This window comes from Vombatus ursinus, unplaced genomic scaffold, assembly GCF_900497805.2.
Source record: "Vombatus ursinus unplaced genomic scaffold, bare-nosed wombat genome assembly UNPS02006779.1, whole genome shotgun sequence".
Lineage (NCBI taxonomy): Eukaryota > Metazoa > Chordata > Mammalia > Diprotodontia > Vombatidae > Vombatus > Vombatus ursinus.
The window spans coordinates 21,784,006-21,809,670 of NW_020946557.1; the positions used below are offsets into that span (position 1 = coordinate 21,784,006).

A 25,665-nucleotide genomic window follows, 5' to 3' on the forward strand; every position below is an offset into this window, starting at 1 on the left:
CTCTCTCTCTCTCTCTCTCTCTCTCTCTCTCTCTCTCTCTCTCTCTCTCTCTCTCTCTCTCTCTCTCTCTCCCCCTCCCTCTCCACACACACATATACAAATAGAGAAGAGAGAGTAGCCAAGAGAAGATGGTGATCCATAGTGTCAAAGACTTCAGAGAAGTCAAAAAGGATGAGAATTGAGCAACTGAGAGATTAAGAGTGTCTAGTATATCTCAGGCACTATGCTAAACACTGGGAAAACAAATGAGAAAAAGAAAGACAGCCCTTTCCCTCAGGGAGCTTTCAATCTAAAGGGGAAGACAATACACAAAAGAAAGCTGATGGGGGTGGGGAGGACACCAAGGGATATCTAGTCTGGTGACATCTTCTCCAGGGGCACTGAGACCAAGCAGAACTGCAGATAGTGATAAGGTTGGAGAGATAGATTGGCGATAAATTACGAAAAGCTTCAAGTGACAAGAGAAGTTATCTTTGCTGTGGAAGTAATTAGGAGGCCTCCTAATTATTGGAGCTTATGGACTAGGGTATTGACTAGGGTATTAAGTGCAGTCAGATCTGCACTTAAGGAAAATGACTTCATTAGCCCTGTAGAGGATAGATTGAAGAAATCTATAGTTAAAAAGATAAGGGGATATATCACTAATCAAAATTAGCAGAAAGAAAGTGGAACGATGATGTCAGAAAACCCCAAATTGGGTCATACAGAATCGGATACAACTAAAACAACCAACCAACAGCAACAAACCTATTGTAGGTAAGTTTCTCAAGTTTAACAAAGTTTAAGGGGAAGACATATTATAATGGTAGCCAGTAGGAATAAACAGATCAAGTGAGAGATTTTCAAGAATGAGAAAGATATAGGTGTGTTTGTAAGTAGCAGGAAGTCAGCCAGTAGAGTGGATAGTGAAGATTAGAGAGAGAGTCACAATTATAGTGAGGTAACTTCTGAAGAAAATAGGAGGAGAGGGGACCTATGGTGCATGTAGATTGGTCTTAGCAAAGAGAAGGGCCAGTTCTTCATTTGAGACAAGGATAAAGGAAAATAGTAAAGAAAGATGCCTCAGACTGATGTAAGATGAAGAGCAGGGAAAAAGGGAAAGCTCTTAATGAGTAGCCTCTGTTGTTTTTCTTTTTTTTCCCGTCAAGTATGAAACAGGATCATCAGCTCAGGTTTCATGGGAAGTTTGAGGAAAGACATGAAAAAGTTTAAAATAACCACTGTGTTGTATGGTATAGTGAAGTCTCTGCAGAAACTTCCCACTGTTCAAACATTCTTTCGGGATAAGTCTTTTTCTTTTTCTAAAGTTAATTCTGTGGCCATCAGTCTAACAGTTAATCATTTGCTTGAATGAGCCAAAATCTCTTGACTTTTTGTCATTTTCATTGATCTTCACGTGATTGGACAGTTGCAACATGCATCATTATAAACATCTTCCTAAGTCCAGGGGTGGGGAACCTGGGGCTTTGAGGCTATATATGGCCCTCTAGGTCTTCAAGTGTGGCCCTTTGACTTAATCCAAACTTTAGAACTTTAGGAGCTCGAGGCTACAGGTTCCCCACCCCTGTCACCTGTTTTAAGCCTTGTATGCCAGTCTGAATCTCATGACTAGCCTAATACTTCATCCCCCTAAGTTTCTTTATACATATAATTTCTTACTTAGCTATTTAAATTCTAAAATGAGATATTAATTCTTGCCTCTAAATGGACTCCTGGTTTTGTGTGGACTTGAAACTTCTGGTCACTGCAGCTAGTAGCACAAGATTGACTGGCCATTCTTCAAAATACTATTGCTTCAAATTGAGACATACTGCAGCATTTCTCTGTAATGAGCATTCATTCCAACCCACACAAGAAAAAGAGGCTCTAAATACTTTGTTCCAGGTACTTGTACATACAGCATCATAAGAGATCAAAAAGTTCCCTGTATCACATAAATGAAACAAAACACAATTACTTCTTGAGTACTGACTGTGTATTCAGCATGTGTTAGGTAGGCATTGGTGAGGGCACGGATAGGGAGAGGCAGAATACAGAGGAACTAGGAGATAGAATCCATCCCCTGAAGGAAATTAAAATCTAGTTGGGAGCTTACAATTCAGTAAAAAAACTTCAAGTGTTCTTTCAGAATCCTGCATGGATGTTCTAACTGTACTCTATCTGGCTGTGTCAGTAAGCTCACTGACAGAACCATTACAAAAGTGTTTTGATCACATTCTGTAATCAACGTTATCAGTCCCAGTTCTTCAACAAAGTGCTTCATTTGGAGTGACTCAAGAGTCTCACAAGTTACCTCTACTGCTTTGAAACAGATCATGTTAAATTAAATGGATGAATAAATGAATGAAAAAGTTCATTAAAAACTAGAGGAGAAGTTGATTCAATCATCAACCAAAATTAATTTTGCTACTTAGCACAAAAGGCTATTCTGTCTCTCCATCTCTGAGTATCTTGATCTCTTTCTCTGTCTTTATCTCTCTGTGTGTATCTGTCTCTCTCTGGCTTTCTGTCTCTCTGTCTCTGTTTCTGTGTCTCTGTCTTTGTGTGTGGGTGAGTCTGTTTCTCTCTCTCTGTCTGTCTCTTTCTCTCACCAAAGCTATTCTACAGCCAAAAGAAATATGAAAAATTACAGAGAGAAAATTTAGAAGCATCTTGCCTACCCATGTAGGCCTTGCATGAACCAGCCTCTAGTAGTAAGCATTTGTTGAAATGAATGAAAGAAATAAACATTATCAACACTTGATTAAAACTTGGTTTATACTATTTTTTTCTTTCCAAGGAGAGACAATTATATTATCCCCATTTTGCAGATGAAAAATATTTAAATACCTGAATAAAGTTAATGGAGATACCAAAGGAAGCAATTTCTTTTTTAATGGACCACAAAGTAGATAGAATATTTCCTCAGCGTTTAGTAGATTTATAAAAATGACCATTGGAATATACATATGCAAGAAAAATACAATTTACACTTTTTTATTTTTTTAATTTTGCTTTTAATGTCATCATGTAGTTATATATGTTGAAAAATTGTACTTGATAAGAATAAAATAGAGCTATTACCTAGGTAAAACTGAAATCCCATGATGTAGAAGTTGGTATTGTGATTAGAGCTACAGATAAACACAAATGTATGGGGAATTAGGGATATCATGTTCAAAAGCTGAACAATGAATAAAGGCCTCTAATCCTCTGAGTCTGGCACAGACAAAGAAGAGCGTGTGTTAAGTGAATCAGAAGGCAGAGATGTACAGTAGTCAAGAAACAATGTAGGCAATTATAGTGCGATAGAAGAAGACATAGATTAGACAGGCAATAAAGCAACCAATTACCATATAGAGAGGGGGAAAGATTAGAATACATCATATGAGAGAGAAAAAAGAAATAAGATAGGAAAAAACACAGGAGAGGCAAATGAATAACAAGAATGACTCCAAAGGATAATTGAGATAACACTTCCAAAGGAGTATCTTTTTTTTTCTTTATTCACATGACTCCCTACTTATGTATACAGGTATATAGCCACAAATGAAACTGAAGGGGAAATGTGAGTGAGAAGAATGATAATTAATTAAATAATTAGAGAAAAGAGCAAAAAGGCATGGAGGTTGTATGCAGTGTAACGCACAGAATCTCAGAACCTGAGGGTGAGGAGGGACCTTAGAGAGTATCTGATCCAACTTGGGTGGCCTACCTAACAAGTCAGTGGTCATCCAATCATATCCTGACACCCTCTCTAGTGAGAAGGAACCTACTCCTTGTCAGCCCATTTTTAGATAGCTCTGATTGCTAGGAAGGTTTATTCCTTTTTATTTTTGTTTCTTTAAATCAAGCTGCTTTAGCTCCCACCCATTGCTGCTATTTCTTCCTTCTGCAACCAAGAAAAATAAGTCCAATTCTTCCATGTGACAGCCCTTCAAAATATTTGAAGACAGTTATAAAAGACTGCCCTCTAGCCTTTCCCCCCCTCCTCTAGATTAAACATCTCCATTTCCTTCAATTGATCCTAATATGGTAAGATTTAGAAACCTTTACCATCGTTGGTAAAGGTTCTGAATAGGAGGATTTGGAGGAAAGGGAAAAAAAAATAGGTAGTTGTATTAATAAAAATAATTAGATTGTGAGTTCCTTGAGGTCAGGGGCCATTTTTGCCTTTCATGGTGTCCCCCAGCAGGTAACACAGTGCCTGGCACATATTAGTTAGTGCTTAATGCTTGTTGACTTGACTTAATAGGTCATATTTATATAACACTCTAAGGTTTGCAAAATACATATTTTATCTCATGTAGTTCTCACAATAGCCCTGAAAAATTGATGCTATTATTATTCCTATTTTATATATAGGAAATTATGTTAAATGATTTATGGAGATCACAGAGCCAGTAAGTCTATGAAGCAGTATTTGAACTCAGTTTTTGCTGACTCCAAGTCCAGTGCTTCAATCACTGTCCTGCCTAAAGCTCTAAAGTAATAAAATAGAGAATTCGCTTTTTAAGACTGGGAAAAGGGAAAAGTATGTGACTTAAGGGTCAGTGTGAGATCCTACCCAATTGTTTTCAGTTATATCTGACTCTTTTTGACCCCATTATGGGTTTTCTTGGCAAAGATACTGGAGTGGTTTGCCATTTCCTTCTCCAGCTCATTTTATAGATGAAGAAACTGAGGCAAACAGGGTTAAGTGACTTGCCCAGGGCCACACAGCTAGTAAGAGTCTGAGGCCAGATTTGAACTCAAGAAGATGAGTCTTCCTGATTTCAGGCCCAACACTTTATCCACTGAGCCACCTAGCTGCCCTCCAGTCTTTAATACCCAGCTTAGTTCCCACCTCCTATATGAAACCTCCTCCAACTATTCTAGCCTACATTGTCTTCTCTGTTCCTCTCAAGAATTATTACACTCATATCAAGCTCCACAAAAGTGTTTTTTTCATAGATGCTTATTTTTACCCTGTAGTAATACGTCAGCAAGAATTTATTAAACACCTACCATGTACCAGGCACTGTGATAGGGTTACAAATACCAAAATTGTGATCTTCAGGACAAGGACCAGGACTTCCCCTCTTGATTTTCCCAGGAAGCTTAGTTATTAATCATTTATTATTAATTAAATAAGCATATGACAATGAGAATTTTTACATAATCATAATCCTTTTCTTAAATGATGCTTTTTTGATCTTTTAAAGAAGAATACAATGATAAATTGTGATGATTTTTTGTCTCCCTTTTCTTTTTTGTTTTCTGAGTTTTTATGTTAAGATGAAAAAGCATTTCTAAAACACCTACTCTTGGTCAAAATGCTATATAGTACAGTTTAAAATTGGGCATAATTACAGGTATGATATTTTCCAAAACAAACATTGAGGCCTTACCTGATAGAACACTCCATTTGAAAATTCTCATTAAAAGTACACTTTATTTTCTTGAAATTGAGACTGTACCAGAAAATCTGCAGGGTATGGTAACTGTAGGTTATAGTAGGCACTATTAAGAATATATTTGTTTAGATATGAATTCATACAATATACTCTTCAGCCAATCTCCTTTACTGTTTACTTTTTAAAATTGAGTAAGCTGCATGGCAGAGGGAGCATATTGAAGTTTTTTTTTTTTAAACATATTTTGTCTATAAAGGACTTTGTAAATATTATCTGAGTGCTTATTGCAATCAAATGAGCAAACACGAGTGTCAGCCAAGGCCTAATTCCTGCATTTCATACCAGTTCTGTCTTTCTCCCTTTGCATTTCACCCACGCCTTGTCTTTTAGTCCCTGAAGTAAACTGCTTAGTAATCCCGCAAACAACAATTATTGTTTCCTAATTAATTACTCCAATCATCAAAATTAAAATTCTGTACTAGTGCCATGTTCATTCTCTAGGTTCTGAAACCAAAGGGAAAAATAATCTGAAATCATAATTGATTTGACAAGTGCATCTGCCTCTGAAACCTGTGAACCATTGCTTCTCTGCCATCTGCAATTCAATAGTTTATCTGAGCACTGAGGAATGCATACAACACCAAATACTCAAAAGCCAGACCTAAATTGCTGAAGAGAATACTAAGATTTTGAGTCCCCATGAAGCAGTTGCATATTAAGCCTTTTTTTTAAGTCAATTGAAGTTTGCATTAGATGTGCCCCATGTATATAGTCAGAAAGTTGTCCCTGACTCCTTCCTTCATCCAATACATAGCTACTGTCATGAAAACCTGCCCACTCTATCCCCAAAATATCTCTCCCACATACCACCTCCCTGAGCATTCATAAAACAAGAGAGTGTCACAACAAGAAAGTGTCTTAACAAGAGAGGGCCATAAAACAGAAAGAGAACAAGAGGAATGCCATTAACCAAGACAGTGTCCAGTTCAAGGCCCCTGTTCTTTATCAGTCATAAACAGGAGAATACTTCTGATCAGCTTAATCCAGTCTTGAGGTTGCTGACACAGCAGGAGAACTTTGGTATTGCAAAGGATTATTGGTATGTTAACTCAGAGTGAGCCAAAATATCTTTTTTCTGATTGGCCAGTCCAGATTTTTGACCTCCTTCAGGTGATGAAAGACTCAAGAGTGCCTAACATACTTAATAACACATTTTACTTCATTCCAGTAACAGTCACCTTTCTATAAGTAAGCCTTACCCTCCACCCCAACTCCCTTTCAATTTGGACAAGACCCAGTGACTTTAGTTATAATAACCAATGTTTTTATAGTTCATTAAAGTTTGTGAAGTACTTTATATACATTAGCACAACCCCACAAAGACATAAATTATGGGTATTATTGTCTCCATTTTAAAGTTGAAAAAAAAACCTCTAAGTTTCAGAGAGATCAGGTAACTTGCACATGGTTTCACAGCTAGTTTTCAGAGACAGGATTGGAACACAGATCTGCTTGACATCAAATTCATCCCCCTATCCACTATACAACCCTGATGCTCCAACTTTCCCAAAAATCAACCGAGGACCATGGTTAGTTATCAAAGTTTTGTTCCAAATAGACTTCCATTCCCCAAGAACATACTGTACCTTTGTCCATGCCATATCCTACACCCATAATGCCCCCTATATCTCTGCCTGATAAAAGGCTACCTATACTTCAAAACAAATGACCCCCCAACTCATGAAATATTCCATCAGAAATGTTCTCTCCCTCCAATTAACTATCATAGTTTCTTATTTTATACTTATCATACTCTGCCTTATTTTGTATTTATCTGTATATGTGTTTTATCCCATTAGATTTTAAGCTCCTTATTGGTAGGGCTCACAATCCTGTCTACTACTAAAATTAATCTAATTTAGTCAAGCCTGGCCTAACATTGTAAAACCCTCACCTTTATGGAACCTGTCTGCCACTTGTCATATTGTTTCAACTAGTGTGTTTCCAAGAAACAATTAATGATGTTAAATGGACTATGCCAGCACTCTAAATAATAATAAACTCTCAGCGACCTTGTACTTAATCTCCTGGACCTCAATCTTCTCATCCGTCAAAAGAGGAGGTTTCACGAGAAGCCCTCAGAGGTCCCCTCTCTAAATCTATATTCCTAGGAATGATTCTGGCATCCCACCTTAGTCTGCAGCTGCCCCGCCTTCTAGCACTGCTGCGGGAGCTGGTCTTGGCAGTCTGGCTCACTCCTGAGAGCTGGAGGCAGTGTCTGGGAAGCTGAAGGGTTGTCACTTTTAACATCTACCCCAGCCATCAAAAGGCTAATCTCCTCCAGCTGAGAGAACAGAATCTCTCCTGGTCTTTTTCTTTTTTTCTTCAAGATTTTGTCTCAAATTAAACACTCAGAAGCAAAGATCAAAACAAAACAAAACAAAAAAACCAACTAGTTCATAATTACTTTGTTTCCTTAACATATCAAAAGGAATGACACATGAGAGAAGTGTGGGATTTCTTGCTTCTTCTCTTGAGTTTCCTTGAAAGAGTCCTTTTTTTAAATTTAGTTCTGAACTGAAGAAATGAAACAAGTATTTCCATAGCACAGAAAAAAAAAAAGATGATTGCACATGAAACTGCAAATCTATTATGTACATGCTATTCCTTTTAAATATGTGTGTGTGTGTGTGTGTGTGTATATGTTAAAGTTTTTCCTTTTTTTTTCTTCCCTTCCCCCCACCCATGGCTACCATTAGACACAAACATGTATATATGTAAAATTATTCTATACACACTTCTATTTATCAGTTCTTTCTGTGGATGCAGATAGCGTCTTCCTTCATAGATCCTTTGTAGCTAATTTTAGTATTTATAATAGTCAAAATTATTTTAGTTGCTCAAAGTTGTCCTTAAAACAATATTGCTGTTACTGTATACAATGTTCTCTTGGTTCTGCTCATTTCATTCTACAAACCTTACTCTCCCTTCCATTCTAGAGGTTACTGCTTTCAAGTATAGTTTCTTAGAGTGTTATTCTTTTCTTCTAAACATCTGTTTTTTTTTATTTTTAAAACACACATCACTTTTTAAACAAGCACGTAGCACTTTTCCAATTCAATTCAATTCAACAAAAATGTATATGGTGGAAATAGAACAATCCTTGCCTTCATGGAGCTTACATTTTTGGGTGGATACAATGTGTAAGTATAAGATAATTTCAGAAAGGTGGAAAGACTAGCAACTAAGAAGATCTGAAAAGGAGGAGTTTCTTAGGGAGTTATCTTTTCCTTTTAAATGCTCCTTTTTATGTATACATAATCCATCAGAACACTTTAAAAACAGATACTTGGTACTTTTCCAATTCATCCCCAAAGATAAAAGAAAAAAAGAAAACCAACCTTTAGTTTTTGTCTTTGAAAACCTTGTGTTTCCCTGGGGATATAATGTGTAAATAGATAAGTATAAGAAAATCTGAGAAAGGAGGGATGACTAACAAAGAAAGGAACCAGGAAAGGCTTTGCATCTTAGAGCCTGAGTTAAGCCTTGAAACTAAAGATTCTATCAGGCAAAAGTGAGATGGATGGGACAGCTTGAGCAAAGATTGTTTTTGAGAGGGGCAGAGTTTCAGTGCTGATTTTGAGAGAAAATCTACATAGACAACAAGAAGAGGAGTAATGTAAAATAAGCCTAGGAAAAAGGAATCTAGAGACAGGCTTTAAATGCTAAGCTGAGAAGTCTTATTTTATTCTAGAGACAATATAAATTCACTAAAGGGTTGTCAGGTTCTGGGTTTGTTTGTTTGGTTGGTTTTAAACAGAGGAGTAACTGTTAGACATCTCCCATTGGAAAATTATTTGGCGGGCCTGTGGAGGTTGAATTTTCGAGTGTGAAGACTGGAAGTGGGAAGACCAGTTAGGAATCTCCTGCATTAGTCTACGTTAGTTGCTATGTGCATGGAGAGAGGGGAATGGATGGAAGAAATTTTTGGGTAGGATGAACAATCATGATTGACTGATTGGGTATAGGGGGCAGGAGAAAGATGATGGTAAATCTGAGAAGACTGAGAAGAATCAATCAAACATGCACGAAGAGAACTAGGAAAGAGTAGTCTCACAGAAACCAAGGGATGAGAAAGTACTCATGGGAAATACGTGTGGTCAGAAATGACAAAAGCCAACACAAAGTCAAAAGGATGGAGACTAAGAAAAAGATCATCATACGTACTAATTAAGAGATAATTGCTAGCCAATATCATCACAGAAATTATATCCTTTAAAACATCCAGAGAAGGCTACTCCACCATCTCGTTGGACAAATGCATCCCATTTTTTCACAACTCAGTCAAAAAGTTCTTATTGTTTAAAGATTTTTCCTAACTTTCAGCTTTGCTACTTCCTGCCAAAATTTAAGTCAATTTCCTCTGAACTGTCCTTGATAGAAACAGAGCAGATAATCACTCGCATATGTATGTGTGCGTGTTCTTCTATATACTTGAACAGTTTTCTTTATATAGAAGAATTTAAATATGAAATCATCTAAATTGCATATTCTCTTGGCACATTAACCATAGTGGAAATATGCCAGACTTGTTTTCTAGAATAAGTCATTTGCTGAACAGAGCATAAATGAAGCAGGTCAGAGACCATGTCAATGATTTTTAAATTGCTCGTCTTTCTTAGAAAATACCATCCTGCATCTTCTTAGAACCCATACTTTCTGTGAATATTAATGATGATCTCTAATAATGAACACTTTTCCTAGGAAAGAAATTTCTAAGGGAATATTCAGAAATAAAATTAAAAACAATATAGTCAGAGCCAGTATCCCCAAAATAATAACACTAATGATCATCAAGGGATCATATATTGAAAACTAAAGGAGATCTTCAAGATCATCTCATCCACCTACTTCATTTTACAGATGAAGAAAATGAAACCTAAAGAAGTAAAGCAGATTACCCAAAGTCACACATATTATAGCCAGGATTAGAACCTAAAGTCCCTGACTACAAATCTAACACTATTTCTAGCACCCGATGATGATAAAGATGCTTTTTGATTAAAAATCTAAAAGGGTTTGCTGGACTGATAGATAGCTTAGGAGAACATTAGTACTTGCTTATATTAATCAATCAATCAAAAAGCATTTATTCAACACTTACCAGGCATTGTGCTAATAACTGGTGATACAAAGACAAAAGTGAAACAATCCCAGGACTCAAAGATCTTAAAATTTAATGAGGGAGACAACATGTACACATATAACTACATACATAACACAAAAAATTATTATAATATAGAATAGTAGTAATAGATTAGTCATCCTTTCCCACTTCTTTCCCCATGATAGAATCTACATTTTTTCTATCAATTACTACCCCAAATGTCCAAGAAAAAAAATCCTAAAGTTCTTGTTACTGAGTGTTCCCATTACAACACAGCCTTCTGATAAAGCTGCTAAAAATTGTTGAAAAAATTATATCCCAGCACCAGTAGCTTAATTTATATGACACATATGCCATAAACATTGCCCACAGACTTTGATACTCTATTTATGAATATGTATGAACTATAATTAACTAGGAAAAAATACTCCTAAATGCTTCTTTACTAGTCCTGAGATTAGTGATATGCTTCAATGACATCAAGTAGTGCTAAAAAGGAAACTTAAAATTCTAATAGATTGAAACAGCTTCGTTCAACTAACATCAGTTAGTTATCATAGGTTTACTCTCTAAACTTAGAAGATACATGTCACCAACACTTATATTATGGTTGATCTTTTTACTCAAAATGGCAGTGCCCTTCTTGAAGCATTAAGGCCTCATTAATTTATTTCCTGGAAGAATTCAAAGGAATAATATAATTTTCAACTATTTTAAGATGAAAGGACCAGCAGAGAGGATGATCCAGCCATCATTCCCAGGATAATTGATTCAGCCCACTCAAAGGGCTAGAATAGAAAAATGTCCAATTTTAAGTGAAACTTTTGATAATTTGATGAATGGAACAAGAATCAGGATCTGTTATATACTCAGTTGAGAGTGCTCAGTAAAATGCAAACCCCTTATGGGCAGGACTGTTTCATTTTGGTGTTTGTGTACCTAGTACATAGCACAGTTCCTGGATCATAAGAAATAATTGTTGTATACTTGCTTGCTTGCTTAACTGATAATGCTTCATTTATCCAGAAGAGCAAGGGAATAAATGAAATATTCAATCTAAGCACATTTGCCGTATAACTGAAGCTTATTGCTTCCAACATCAGAACTTATCTCATTTCAGCAGTTTGTGATGGAACTCTCTCAAATGCACTGCATGTTTCTCAGGCTTCTTAAACAGGGGCTTTTTCCCCTTTTGTTGATGGGTAGAAATCTGTAATTTCATCAGACTAGGGAACACTTAATGAGGAAAATTTTTCCTATCGATGCAGATTGCTCTGCAACTTACAGTCTTAAACAGTCATATGGAGTATAATTTAACATTTTTGATGACTCAGGACATAATTATACAAATCAGTTATTGCGCTTTGTGAGAATATTCCACAAACCCAGACTAAAGAACTTGCCTTTAGGGTCATTAAAATGTGGGAAGCTTTTTGCCCCTACATTAAATGACCTCATGTCATTGTATTTTCTAGTTCTTGTGTATATTCTTTTTTTTGGGGGGGTGGGGGGAGAGTTGTCTCTTGACTTACGATCAGGCTGTGAACTCTCCCTGCTGCTATCAGTGAACAAACATCTACTAGTTTACCCATCCCCACAATCATTTTTAATTTATTACTACTCACCTGTTAGGGAAAACACATCAATAAGCTTGTTAGAACTATGTGTTGACTAGTAATAACTAGGTTATGAGTTAGGGCCTAGAGGAATTCACCTATAAATATCCCATTTGAGATTTTATCATATGAGGATCAGTCTAAGGAACTAAAAATAACCTTGAGCAGAGGGCGAATACTTGGGATAGGGATTATGATAACAGTCTTTGAAAATTTGCCTTGTGGAAGAGAATTAGTGTGAAGAAGGAACTTGCGTTCATGGCCTCACAGCACTGATAGGAATAATGGACAGAGGAGAAGTACTCCCACTCTCCCTTGAGGCTCCATGGGAGGACTACTGAAAATTACCAATTCCATCTCGACCTCCAGACTTAAGCTGTATCTACATTTCACATGGGTGATTCAGTGTTAGGATTCTTGCCTGCCATATGTGATGACTGGTGATTTCATATTAATCCCTCTTCTGCACTCTGTGTTTCAGTCAAACAGACATACTTACATTTTCCCATACTATCTCCCACTTCCATGCCTTTGCCCAGGCTATCCCCCATGCCTAGAATGCTGACCTTTCTCACCTCTGCTTCACAGAATCCCTAGGTCCGTTCAAGGTTCTCAGCTCAAGTGCCTGCTCCAATATGAATTTCTCTCATCCTCCAAGAAGAAAGGGAGAAAAAAAGAAGGAAAGAAGGAAGGAAGGAAGGAAGGAAGGAAGGAAGGAAGGAAGGAAGGAAGGAAGGAAGGAAGGAAGGAAGGAAGGAAGAAAAAGAGGGAGGGAGAAAGGAAAAAAATAATCATTTATTAAGCACTCACTATGTGTCAGGGATTATACTAAACACTTTACAACTATCCCATTTGATCATCACAACCATCTTGGGAGTTGGGTTTTATTTTTATTCCCATTTTACAGTTGAGGAAATTGAGGCAGACAGAGGTTACATATCTTGCCCTGGTTCACATAACTAACAAGTGTCTAAGGTCCAACTTGAATTCAAGTATTCCTTATTCCAAATCCAGTCCTCTATCCACCTAACTGTGCTATAGGTAGCACAGCATCAGAGGCAGGATTCAAATCCAGTTCTTTGGACTCAAAGTCCAGTGCTCTTTCTTGCACACTATGGTGCTTTTCTATATTGTTACTTGTTTTTTCTCCATTATGTTGTTGTTCTGTTGTTTAGTCCTTTCAGTTGTGTCCAACTCTGTGACCCCTTCTAGGGGTTTTCTCAGCAAAGATACTGAAGTGGTTTGCCATTTCCTTCTCCAGATCATTTTATAGAAAAGGAAACTAACGCAAACAGAGGTTAAATGACTTGCCCAGGGTCACGTGACTAGTAAGTGTCTAAGACCACATTTGAACTCAGGACTTCCCGACTCCAGGCCTGGCACTCTATCCACTGTACCACATAGCTGCCCTTTCTTCAATAAAGGCACTTCTGATGCACTCTTTAATCAATTTCATAAAATTGCTTGATGAGTCCCACAGTTCCTGAACTTATATGGGATTAATTGATTTAAATGTGTTTGTCTTCTGCATTTTAATGTAGAATTTAACTACAAAAGTGCTTAATCCTGCAACCTGTTCTGACTTAAGATGCAAAGGATGAGATTGATAGAACCTGATGGTGACTGCAGGAATCTTTTCAGTACAATGCTACATCTGGGATGACCCAAGTTCAATTCATTTATTGTTTTGTTTTGGGTCCAGATCCATGATTTCATTGGTTAAAGGAACTAAGTTGTGTAAACTCCCTCAACAAATGTAGATCAGCAACTTCCCTATCATGTATAATCTTAGAGAATTTCCCGGGAGTCCTGAGAGATTAGATGATGAAGAAATTTGTTAATTTAGCCAGGATATGTCAGAGGTAGGTCTCTCCAGCTTCCAAGACCAGCTCTCTATCCACAACACTATATTGCTTCTCCTTTTGGATTTAGAACTTGAACAATGTGGGTTTAGAATTCTGGAACATTTCTACAAATTAGAAATTATTGTAATTTAAAATGTATGCATGAAGGACTATTTGTTTACATCTTGCAGAACAAATGTCCAGGAAGAATCAGCTTGAAAATTTGTGGTCATGCAGGTTTCAAAGCTCGTCTTTGGTTATCTCCCCAATTATCTTTGCGTCACTTTTATCTAATTTTGGTTTAAAAATAGAATCTGTGTAACTAGACCTTTGTGGTTCAATTCAAAGTTATCATCACAAAGCAGTTTTAGTTTTGTAATTACTGATTCACTTTTGTTGTTGTTGTTCAGTCACTTTCCGTCATGTCCTACTCTTTGTGACCCCATTTGAGATTTTCTTGACGAAAGTACTGAAGTGGTTTGCCATTTCCTTCTCTAACTCATTTTACAAATGAGGAAACTGAGGTAAACAGTGTTAAGTGACTTGCCCAGGGTCATATAGCTAGTAAGTGTCTGAAGCCAGATTTGAACTCGTCTCCCTGATTTCAGGCTCAGCATTCTATTCACAGCTCCAGCTAGTTGCTCGATTGATTCGAAGCAGTAGCAGTAGCAGCAGCAGCAACAGCAGGAGGAGGAGGAGGAGGAGAAGAAGAAGAACCTTTTTTTTTTCCCAATGTCTGAAGAAAGGAAAAATGTCTAACAGAACATAGGAATAAGCCAAAGCTTCATATTGGAGAAATGATTCTGGCCAGCACCAGAACAAATCAGAAAACCTATAACTTGATATCTTAGTTTAGAGGCAGGTCTTGGTATGCTCTCTCCGCAACTCATACTGTCACATTAGAGACACACTTGCCATAGGTGCCATATATAGCTCAAGCTGACTTCCAGAGAACCAATTGTTAGATTTTCAGTGCAAGCATTTGCACCTCAAAAATCAGCAAATGCTACAATTCAGCACTCAATTGTTTTTTGGTTTATTGTCTAGCAGGGGTAGGAAATCTGTGGCCTTGAGGCCACGTGTGGCCCTCTGGGGCCCAAGTGCAGCCATTTGACTGAATCCGAATTTCACAGAACAAATCCCGTTAATAAAAAGATTTGTTCTATAAAACTTGGACTTAGTCAAGAGGCTGCACCCAAGGAACTAGAATGCTACATGTAGCCTCAAGGCCACAGGTTCCCCACTCCTGGCACTCTAAACTTAAAATGATGGGAAAAATATTATAAGTATATCCTGTATACATTTTTCTCTGAATAACCAATTGTTGAATATTTACTAGCATACAACTGCTTAGAACCCTGTTCCCTATGCCCCTAGCAGGAAATTGGCCATGAAGGTAAGTACCAGGACACCCTTCATCACCAGCACCACCATCATCATCATCATTATAGCAAGCATTTATATACCACTTTTAAGGTTTGCAAAACACTTAGCATGTTACCTTAATTGGTCATCACAATGATCCCAGGACACCTTATTCTCATTTTCCAGTTAAGGAAACTAAGACTGAGAGAGGCTGTGATTTTCCTGAGGTCAGACAACTTGTTAGTGTCTAAGGCAAGATTTGAACTCAAGTCTATCTAATTCCAGATCAAGTACTCTGTCCACTGTACCACCTAATGGCCTCTCTCAGTGACTAGTATCTGCTCTAACAGCCCAAACTTAGACACCTTCCTTCCTTCCTTCCCTCCATTCCACATGGCGTCGGATGACCCATAGCATGCCATCTCTTGCACATCTCATTATTCATTCACTCCGCAAAACTCCAGGTTCACAAATACACTTAGGATCCAATTTAACCACCATGCCAAACAGGATTCAATCACCATAGTGAATTAAGGGTGGGTAATTAGCAGTTGCTAACTATACTTACAAATGCTGTGTCTTTCCCACACAACTGTGTGCCTTTACCTATCATATAGATAGATCCCATGAATGGTCTTAATCAACCATTATCCTAGGCTGGTACTAGCTATGCTGAGAATATTTGTTGCTATCTCTGCTTCCTCTCTGGGATGCAACTGGCATTGTACTATTATTTTAGTTTTGCAGAAAATTAAGATAATTGGGATGAGAAAAGCATATTAAGGTTATTAAAGTCATTTCTATTCTTTGTTCCTAATTTACTGATAAATTGCTTTATCTATTTAATTGGATTATTATCTGTACAATGGTCTTATAAAATGCATTAAATTCATAAAGCAATAACATTTTTGTTCATTCCATCTTATAGGAGTAATGGAAGAAAATTAGGAACTTATTGACTATTACTCGATATTTCCATGATTTAACCTAGATACTCTATTTTTATAATGACAAACCGTTCAGCTTATACCAAAGGAAACTGAATATTTTTAGGTACACGATATTCTTTCTTTTGTCTATAGGCATCTGGTCCCCAGGGTTCATTAAAGGATGATGCCAAGGGTTCTCTTCAGAAGAGCTTCAGAGTTCTAAATGAAGCTAAGAGGCTAGCAAATGATGTTAAAGGTAAGCATGACACCCATTTATCATATAAAGTTGAACTGTGGTTACATTTGGTGAAAGAACTTCTCCTCATTTATATTTTCAGACTGGACCTGTTATTACATTAGTATTAAGAACTACCAGTGAGAAAATTGCCCCAACAATGTAGATTTGTATGTACTCTGCAATGTCTAGTCTTAGTAAGTTGCTTTTAGGACACCAAGAGATTATGTAACTTTCTCAGGGTCACATAGCCAGTATGTGTTCAAAGGTGGGACTTGAAACTCTGAGCTTGGTTTACTATCCATGACACCATCCTATTTCTCCATCGTCATCTATTTAAGAACAGGAATATTTTTAGAAGTTCCTTTGATATCTGTTTAGTTACGTAGCAATTCTTTGATCTCTTACCTAAAGCAACTTTCCTCCCCAGACCTCTAAATACTTTACGTGTCATAAAGCATCATTATGCATTTTTGCTTGTATCATATGAGAGACAACCCATAATTCTTTATAAGCATAAGCTCTGAAGAGTCACTTTGCCTATTTTCAAATGAGGTAGTATAAGTTTTTAACAGTGGGAATCAATATTATGCTTTATCTTAAAAGATGAAAATGAAAAAGGACCACGCCAATTACATTTGGATGAGACATTTTGGCAGGTGGGGTATAATTGCCTATCTGAAACTTTCAGCATTGTTACTGTGGCACATTTTCCAAAGAGGCTTTCAGAATTTTGGGAAATTTTTTTTTTATTTTCAAACTACTTTTTTTCTTATTCAAGGAGCAATTCTTTTGATTCAGATTGAATTTAAGAGTATAAAACCACTGAATGGTGTCACATCTACCTTTCTTTTGGTATTTTGTATTAGTTCTGTTTTCCTAAACACTTATTTGTGGAATATTACATATTTATTTTCCAAATTTGTTTATTGGCTTGTTTAAATATCTAAAAACACAGTTGTGTTTTTTCATAGCCATACATCATAGTTGCTATTCATCATTGATAATTATAAGCTGTCTAAGATTTAAATGAGACCACTGTTTGTTTTTGATAAACATCAAGTCTGATAGAATGTCTCTGTTGTTTCATTGGTTCTTAACCTGGGTGAACGTTTTAGTTTGACGCTAAACAGGTCAGAGAACACATAGGGACACATGGGAAGCCAGCAAGACTAATGATGAAAAAGCCTCAGGCTCACATATAAGTATAACATGAAATGGAGTTACTCTGATAAGAATAGCACATCGGAGGAGCCTGGTTCGAAATGTAGTGCATCTAGATAAAATATTAAATCTTATTGATTCTAAATTGCAAGGTAGCAGAACAGTTTGTAGAATGTCCTTCAAGCATTTCTCTCTGCGGCCACCCCAAAGTACTGGCCAGACTCAAAAGCAGTACAATGTAACTGGCAGCTATGGACAAACAATTTAGAGAGGCAAGAAGTGATGAGTATCTGCTGAATTGTGAAGTGTGAGTTGGAGTCCATTGTATCTATGTCTTTAATCTTAACCCTATGAAATATCTATTGAATTGCCTTAAGAAAACTTTATTACCCTTAGGAGTTCACTCCTATAAAAATGAGAGAATGCCTCATTCCAATTCCACGCTGAAAATCCAAACTCAGCCTGGACTGTACATAAGGCATACATCTGGTCCAAACAGATGCAACCCTAGAGAATGTCAGCCTAAAAATATATATTATGCCAATGTATTTTCCTAAGTGACCAAAGCTTCCCAGTGCATTTCAGAGAAAAATTAAAGATCATGTAATTTTTCAATACAAAGTACTTTACTATTTTTTAATATTTGAACTCTCCCAATATATAACTTTTCCAAAGTATATGAAGTTGAAATGTCTACAACTACCTCTTTAAACCCACAACTTATTTATAATGAGATGGAAACAACACTTGAAGGTTAAACTGAAGTTTAAGACAAACTGAAATAGCATCACATAGAAATGTGAACCACAAGTCCTTGACTTCTTTAATATAATTAATTTTGCAAATGTTAATGAAAGTTTACTAATTTGTGTGACTGTGCACATCTCTTAACCTGCCTTTGCTTTCAGTTTCCTCATCTCAGATGGGACTTGACCAGATGATCTCTGAGGTCTTTTCTAGCCTTTAATTTCTGATCTCATCAACTAGAGAGACTTCAGTGTAATACTAAGTGTACATTGCAAATATAATCCATGATGAAGATATTAATGTTCATACACCAAATCAAAATCAATTTAACATATTTCAGTATCAACTCATTCACAGTTCAGCTTTATTCAGCATCTGAGCACTGAATTAATCCGACCTATTCCAATATTGATCGACACGATATTAAATTACAGAATCACCCACCAGGCAATAGCAACACCTACCACAAAGCAATCAAATCAGAATTAGCATAATCAATAAAGCACCCAGCATTCCAGAACAGCCATCAAAACATAATTGTTAGGCAGCATGTGTGTTAACTTCAGGTTAAACCAAATAAGCCTCCCTATTATTATCTGGAATCTTCAACATTAATTTTGTGTCTCTGTCAGACTCCCTACAAAGCATTTATAGGCTTTAGTAAGGACTAAATCAATCAAAGTAAAAGATGTTAAAATCCTAAGTGCCTCCATATGCACTTAGACACACTGCTTGTGCCTAAAGTGGTTCGAAGACTGAGATTCTCCATTCGTGTGTTTCAGTGTTCTGTGAATGGTCCCCATTCCAAGCAGCTTTCACTTTTTCATCTACTTATAATCACAATCCTTTGAGTCCAGTATGGTCTGAATTAGTCTTTCTTATCTCCAGCTGAGGCTAATATGGCTATTATACACTTCTATCCCTTTAGAAATGGCTCTAGTACAGTAAAATCCCATCACAAAAAATGCCTTTTTCGACCTGAATTTTGTTTATGCCACATGTGAATTTATGCTCCCTGTTTACCTAATGACTTGCAGCACATATTGCACAGGAACCTGGAAAGCCTATAACATACAAGGCCAGGCTCTAAAGTGCTTTTTCCTACATGATTGAATAATTAATCTCATTACTTTATAGAAAAAACTTTACCTCTCTCAATTCCTCCCTCCACTCTGACTTCCCCAGCATACCCCTACTAGAGTTCAGCATCAGCAGAGAATGTTGGGGTTAAATTGCTGCTTTGCTCCAAAGTCTTTCCAAAATTCAGTTTATCCTGGAGGGTCTTCCAGAAAGTAAGTCTAATATTGGCCAATATATAAAGGGAAAGGAGACGGGAGTGATCATTCATTTTGAATTTTTCTTTTCGCACTTCAGGTAGTATACTAGTTAAAATAATGAAAACCTACCAACTCCTCAAATCATATATCCTCCAAGAAGCCAAGCTAAGGCTATGATGGAGATGGGACTGTTTTCTTGCTACATTATGACATCTTCCTGATTTGTGGCCAATTACACGAGTTATAAAATGGTTGTTAATCAGGAAAATGCCATATATTACCACTGAAAACTGCTGAAATAGGCCTTACAGAGCAGAACTCTTGACAGCAGCTATTAAAATGGAGATTAGTCATCTCTCTCTCTCTTTAACTCTCTCTCTTCTCTCTTCCTCCCTCCTTCTCTCTCCTTCCCTCTCCCTCTCTCTCTCTCTCTCTCTCTCTCTCTCTCAGAAGGAATAAAAATGGCAGGCAAGTATGTACCTACATCTAATGATTTGCCTTTTGGTGACTTATTTCATAAGCTGCAGACAAGAGTGAGTTTGCACCACTGCCATTTATATACTCTTCTTGCCTTGAGGGAGCCTGACCTTGCCAGCAGCAATTTGTCTTGCTTTTTAAATTTTTGACTATACATCTGTTAAAAACAAATTTGCCTTTCTGTGAATTTGAGATTTGGAGCTAAGATACACTACACTGATTGAATGTCATAATGACATAATATCATTGTGCTTATGGATGTAAGACCTGGTACAGATTGACAATTGAAAGTTATGAGATAAATTAGTGCCTCCTTTTGAGTTGAAAACATATTCAGGAACAGCGATGGAACCTGTTGCTCTATTCAGACTGACTGAAGGATTCAACAAGGTCCCTAGTGGATTGTCCTGGGATTCCATGTCACCTCTTCGGGGAAGTCTAACCCTAATTCTCCAGTAGTTAATGCTGTCACCCTCTTCAAATTGCTTTGCATTTATTTATGTGTTCATCTATTTTATCTGTCACCTCCCTGTTTCCTTCTTCCTAGGATTCAGGGCAGTAGCAATTTTTTTTTTTAGGCAATTGGGGATAAGTGACTTGCCCAGGGTCACACAGCTAGTAAGTGTCAAGTGTTTGGTCTAAGGCCACATTTGAACTCAGGTCCTCCTGACTTCAAGGCCAGTGCTCTATCCACTGTGCCACCTAGCTGCCCCACAGTAGCAATTTTTTAAACCATTCTATACTCACTACCCCGGTACAGTGCCTGGCTCATGTTGGATCATAGCCATGCAGTGTGCTTTACCAGCTTGGTAGGACCAGTAAGTATTACCTAAGCTTTCAATCTTCTGGTAGAACTTTTAAGAACCCAGGGTTACCTCCAAAAGATTTTAATGAACTCGAGGTCTGGGTTCCTAGCTTTTTTGTGTCATGGACCCCTTATGCTTAATGGCTGTTGAATTATGGAACTGAATTCATGAGAAGTTTGTAGGGTAAGAGAGATATGTTAATTTTTCAGCTTGATTTTTCTGCAAATGAAGCCTTTTAATGTTCTAGACCAGGGGTTCTTAATCTCAGGTCCATGAACTTAGACCTTTCAATATGTTGCTAATTGAACTTCAATATAATTGGTGTCCTTTGTAATCCTATGTATTTTATTTTATGCTTTTAAAAACATGATTCTAAGAAGGGGCCCATAAGCTACACCAGGTTGCCCACATGTTCATGGCACAAAAAAAGATCAGGAATACCAGACCTAAAGAGGTAATTAAAACCCTTTGGAGATGACCTTGGACTCTCAGAAGTTCTGCCAGAAGAATAGAAGCTCAGGCAGGTCTTATCAAGCTGGAAAGACCCATTACACTGTCACTGTCCAAAGACTAACCTAGCCTAGGATAGAGAGACACATAGAAATATACATACACATATTCATATATATACGCATAATTGTACGTGAGCTTTGGAAGAAGGAACTTTAATAAATGGAGATAACATAGAAATGGAGAGTTCACTCAAATATAGGGTACAGGTGAGGAAAGGCATAGAGATATGAGATAGCCCAATGAAAACAGTAATAGATAATAACAGTCAGAATGGAATGTAGATTATTTGAAGGAAAGTATTATGAGATAAGACTAGAAAGTCATTTATAGCTCAATTGTAGAAGCCTTTAAGTGGCCTCTACAGGATTAATTTTTACTTTATTTGTTATACTTTGGACAATGCTGTGATGAATGGATTAGAGAGAATATAGATTAGATGCAGAGACTGGATAGGAGACCATTATAAAATCCTTGGTCAGAAGAGATAAGAGCCTGAACAGGACAGTACTGGGAGTTGAGAGGTAGAGAAATTTTGTTGAGGTCAAGTTGAAAAAACTTGGCAGCTAACTATAAGACTGGGATTGGAAGAGGGAACAGTCAAAGATTCTATTTAATCCACTAAACAAGTATTTTTAAACCACTACCATGTGCAAGGCACAGTGCTAGACCTGTAGCTACAAAGCAAAACTGAAATGGCCCCTGTCTTCAAGGAGCTTATGTTTTATGGGGGAAGTGGGGGTGAAATATATTCAGAGATAAGTATAATCAAAGCAAATCACTTTTTTTGGCAGGGGATGGGGTAGGGGAAGGGATCATCAAAGGCCTCGTGAGGCAGTGAGGTTGTTCAGTAGATAGAGTGATGGCCTTGGAGCTAGGAAGACCTGAGTTCAAATCCTGCTTCAGCAAGTTGCCTAACTTCACTCAACTTCAGTTTCTTCATCCATAAAATGAGGGATTTGAACTTGATGATCTCCAACATCCCTTCCAGTCCCAAACTGATGATCTTATGATGCAGGAACTTGACTGAGTCTGAAAGAAAGCTGAAAATTCTGAGAGAAAAAGGTGATAAGGAACAGTATTCAAGGCAGGGCAAGAAGGCAGTCCATTCAAAGGTGTGGAGGTGGTACATGGAATGGTGTGTCTGGGAGACAACAACTAAGCCAGTTTGTTTGAAATACAACTTGAGTGAGAAAGAAGAATATGAAATGAGCCTAGAAATATAGGCTGGAGCCATATTAGTAAGGACTTTAAATACTAAACAAAGATGTTTGAATTTGATACTAGAGGCAAGTGGGAGCCCCTGCAGCTTCTTCAGCAGGAAAGTGCCATAACTACATGACTTGGAGAATAGTAGTACTATCAAAAGAAACAGAGGTGTCAGAGGAAGGGAAGTTTTTGATGCGGAGGTGAACTCAGCTTGGAATTGTTGAGTTTTAGGTCCTGGTGGGATATTTAAGTAGAGATGTCACGCAGGCAGTTGGAAATATTAAACTGGAGTTCTGGGGACAGGTCAGGGATAGAAATAATGATTTTTGTGCTCAACTTTATAGAGGTGATAATTGAAGATAGGGCAGTGTAGGATATTACGAAGAGAGAGTTAATAGAAGATAAAAGAGACAAGGGTAAATCTTTGGAAGACATTCTTGTTTAAGGGTTGGGAGGAACATAAGGAAATAGCAAAAAGATGCAGAGAAAAGACAGTGAAAAAAGTAAGAGGAGGACCAGAAAGAATGTCATGTTGTGTATAACAAGTGAATACAGAGTATCAAGAACAAAGAGTTGATCCAGCATCTTAGATGATACAGAGAAGTCAAGAAAGATAAAGAAAGGGGTGGGGGGAGATCAAATGATGTAGCAAGGAGATCACTAATGACCTTGGAAAGAATTGTTTCAGCAGAGTGGTAGAGGCACAGTCAGATATAATGTGAAATCTATGCACGTAGTTCATAGTTCATACTACCACACACTATAATGAAAACGTTCAATGCAAAATAATGTCTAAATGGTAATTTGGTGGTAAGTTCCATTTAATCAGGTCTCTTAAAATTAATAGCACTTCTAAAAATTTCCCTTGTGTGAATGGAGGACTCCCTCAAGGCATTTATTTGTACCCTATTTGTATTAAGAAAACAATTAAAAATGCATTTGAGGAATTTAAAGAAAAAATTAACTAGGTAGAGTTTGAATATTCAAATTTAAGGAGTCCAGAGAGACCAAAACTTATTAAAATCCATAAAAATGAGCCTGATGCTATAGTTACTCAGTTGAAAAGTGAGGACTGAAAGCACAATGATTTGAAAACATAAAAAGGAAATTAACTAGCCTAATTTCTGGACCTAGCAGTATAAAAAATAAGAAAATATATATAGTCTAGATTTATTGAAAACTAGTCAAACATTCCAGGATAATTACCAAACCACTTTGGTATAGTGGATACCCTCAGAGTCGAGAAGACCTAGTTTAAAGGCTTACCTCCAATACTTATTCGCTGGGTGACCCTGGGCAAGTAATTCAGCCTCTCAGGGCCCTAGGTGATTCATTTATTATTTACAGAAAGGTACTGGCCTACATTGGTGGCAGGAGTTTCCTTATCCTACTATCCCCACTAGCTGTCATCCTGTATACCTTTCCTCTCACTATGGTTCAACTCTTTAAGGAAGCCACTTATACTCAGTGCTTCCACTCCTCCCCCTTTCACAGTCTTCCAAACTCTCTTCATTCTGGTTTCCAATCTTATCCTTCAGACAACACTGACTTCTTCAGTTACCAATGATTGCTTGGTTTAATTTAGTGGTTCTTCTTAGTCTTCACCATTTTTCCCTGGATACTCTCTCCTCTCTGGGCTTTCATGACATTATTCTCTAGGCTCTTCTTTTTGATCATGGCTTTCAGAGAGTCCAATAATTTTTAAATTCTCTCTCCTGGATCTATTTTCCAAGTCAGTTGTTTTTCCAATGAGATATTTCACATTCTTTTCTAATTTTTCATTCTTTTGGATTTGTTTTACAGTATCTTGATTTCTCATAAAGTCACTAGCTTCCAATTGCTCTATTCTAATTTTTAAGGAAGTATTTTCTTCAGTAATCTTTTGGACTTCCTTTTCCATTTGTCCAATTTTGCTCTTTAGGGCATTCTTCTCTTCATTGGCTTTTTGGACCTCTTTTGCCATTTGGGTTAGGCTATTTTTTAAGGTGTTATTTTCTTCATTTGTTATTTTTGGGTCTCCTTTATCAAGCTGTTAACTTGCTTTTCATGATTTTCTTGCATCACTCTCATTTCTCTTCCCAGTTTTTCCTCTACTTCTCTTACTTGCTTCTCAAAATCCCTTTTGAGCTCTTCCAAGGCCTGGGACTGATTCACATTTTTCTTGGAGACTTTGGATGTAGGAGCTTTGGCTTTGTTGTCTTCTTCTGGTTGTATGTTTTGATCTTCTTTGTCACCAAAGTAAGATAATATAGTCTGACTCTTTTTGTGCTTCTTGCTCATGATCCCAACCAATTACTTGAGTTTTAAACTCTTTGTTAAGGTAAAAGTCTGTTTCCAATGTGAAGAATGTACTGTCCCAAGCTTTGGGGGTTTGTACAGCTGTTTTCAGAGATACCTCTAGGGACCTGAAAAGTGTCAGTTCTTCCAAGGTGCTATGATAAGGGGTGAGGTGTTTCCTCTCCACCGCCACAACAAGCTCCACCGAGCCAGCACTCCTCCTCACCCCAGGACCACCCCTCAGAACTGTGACCCAGATCCAAGCACAGGCAAAGCAAGAGATTCCTGCCTCAGCCCTGGCAGAGAGATCCTTGCAATCCCCCTCTGATCAGCCACTCAATTCCCCCTCAGTCTGTGGGCCAGAACGCAGCTGTTGCCCCAAGGGCACACTCTGGACTTGAGTCTGAGACCTAGCTTCTTCTCTCACCTCAGTAAGACTTTTCCCAATGACCTTCTAAGTTGTCTTTTGCTTGCATGGGTTGAGAGGTCTGGAAACTGCCAGAGCTGCCCGAGATTCAGTCCTCTGAGGCCTGCTCCAGGTTCACCGTGGCCTACGCGCCCACACCAAACTGTGCTCCTCTCCCAGCCCAGCGCTATATACCTTTCTGATCAGCCATCCAGGTTTTCTTGGGCTGGAAATTTGTTTTACTCTGTTTTTTTGTGGGTT

General features: G+C 37.5%; 1 protein-coding gene and 1 long non-coding RNA gene across 3 annotated transcripts in view; one reads left to right on the forward strand and one right to left on the reverse strand.

Annotated features, from left to right (window-relative positions):
- Nucleotides 1-25,665, forward strand: part of LAMA2 (laminin subunit alpha 2) — a 793,905-nt gene that overhangs the window by 668,111 nt on the left and 100,129 nt on the right. For both annotated transcript variants that reach the window (XM_027848591.1, XM_027848592.1), the window contains exon 41: nt 16,450-16,552. In XM_027848591.1, the coding sequence (XP_027704392.1) occupies nt 16,450-16,552 (103 nt within the window). The remainder of the gene's footprint in view (nt 1-16,449; nt 16,553-25,665) is intronic.
- LOC114033155 overlaps nt 1-25,665 on the reverse strand; it is a 166,101-nt gene that overhangs the window by 79,395 nt on the left and 61,041 nt on the right. The gene's annotated exons all lie outside the window — the stretch shown is intronic.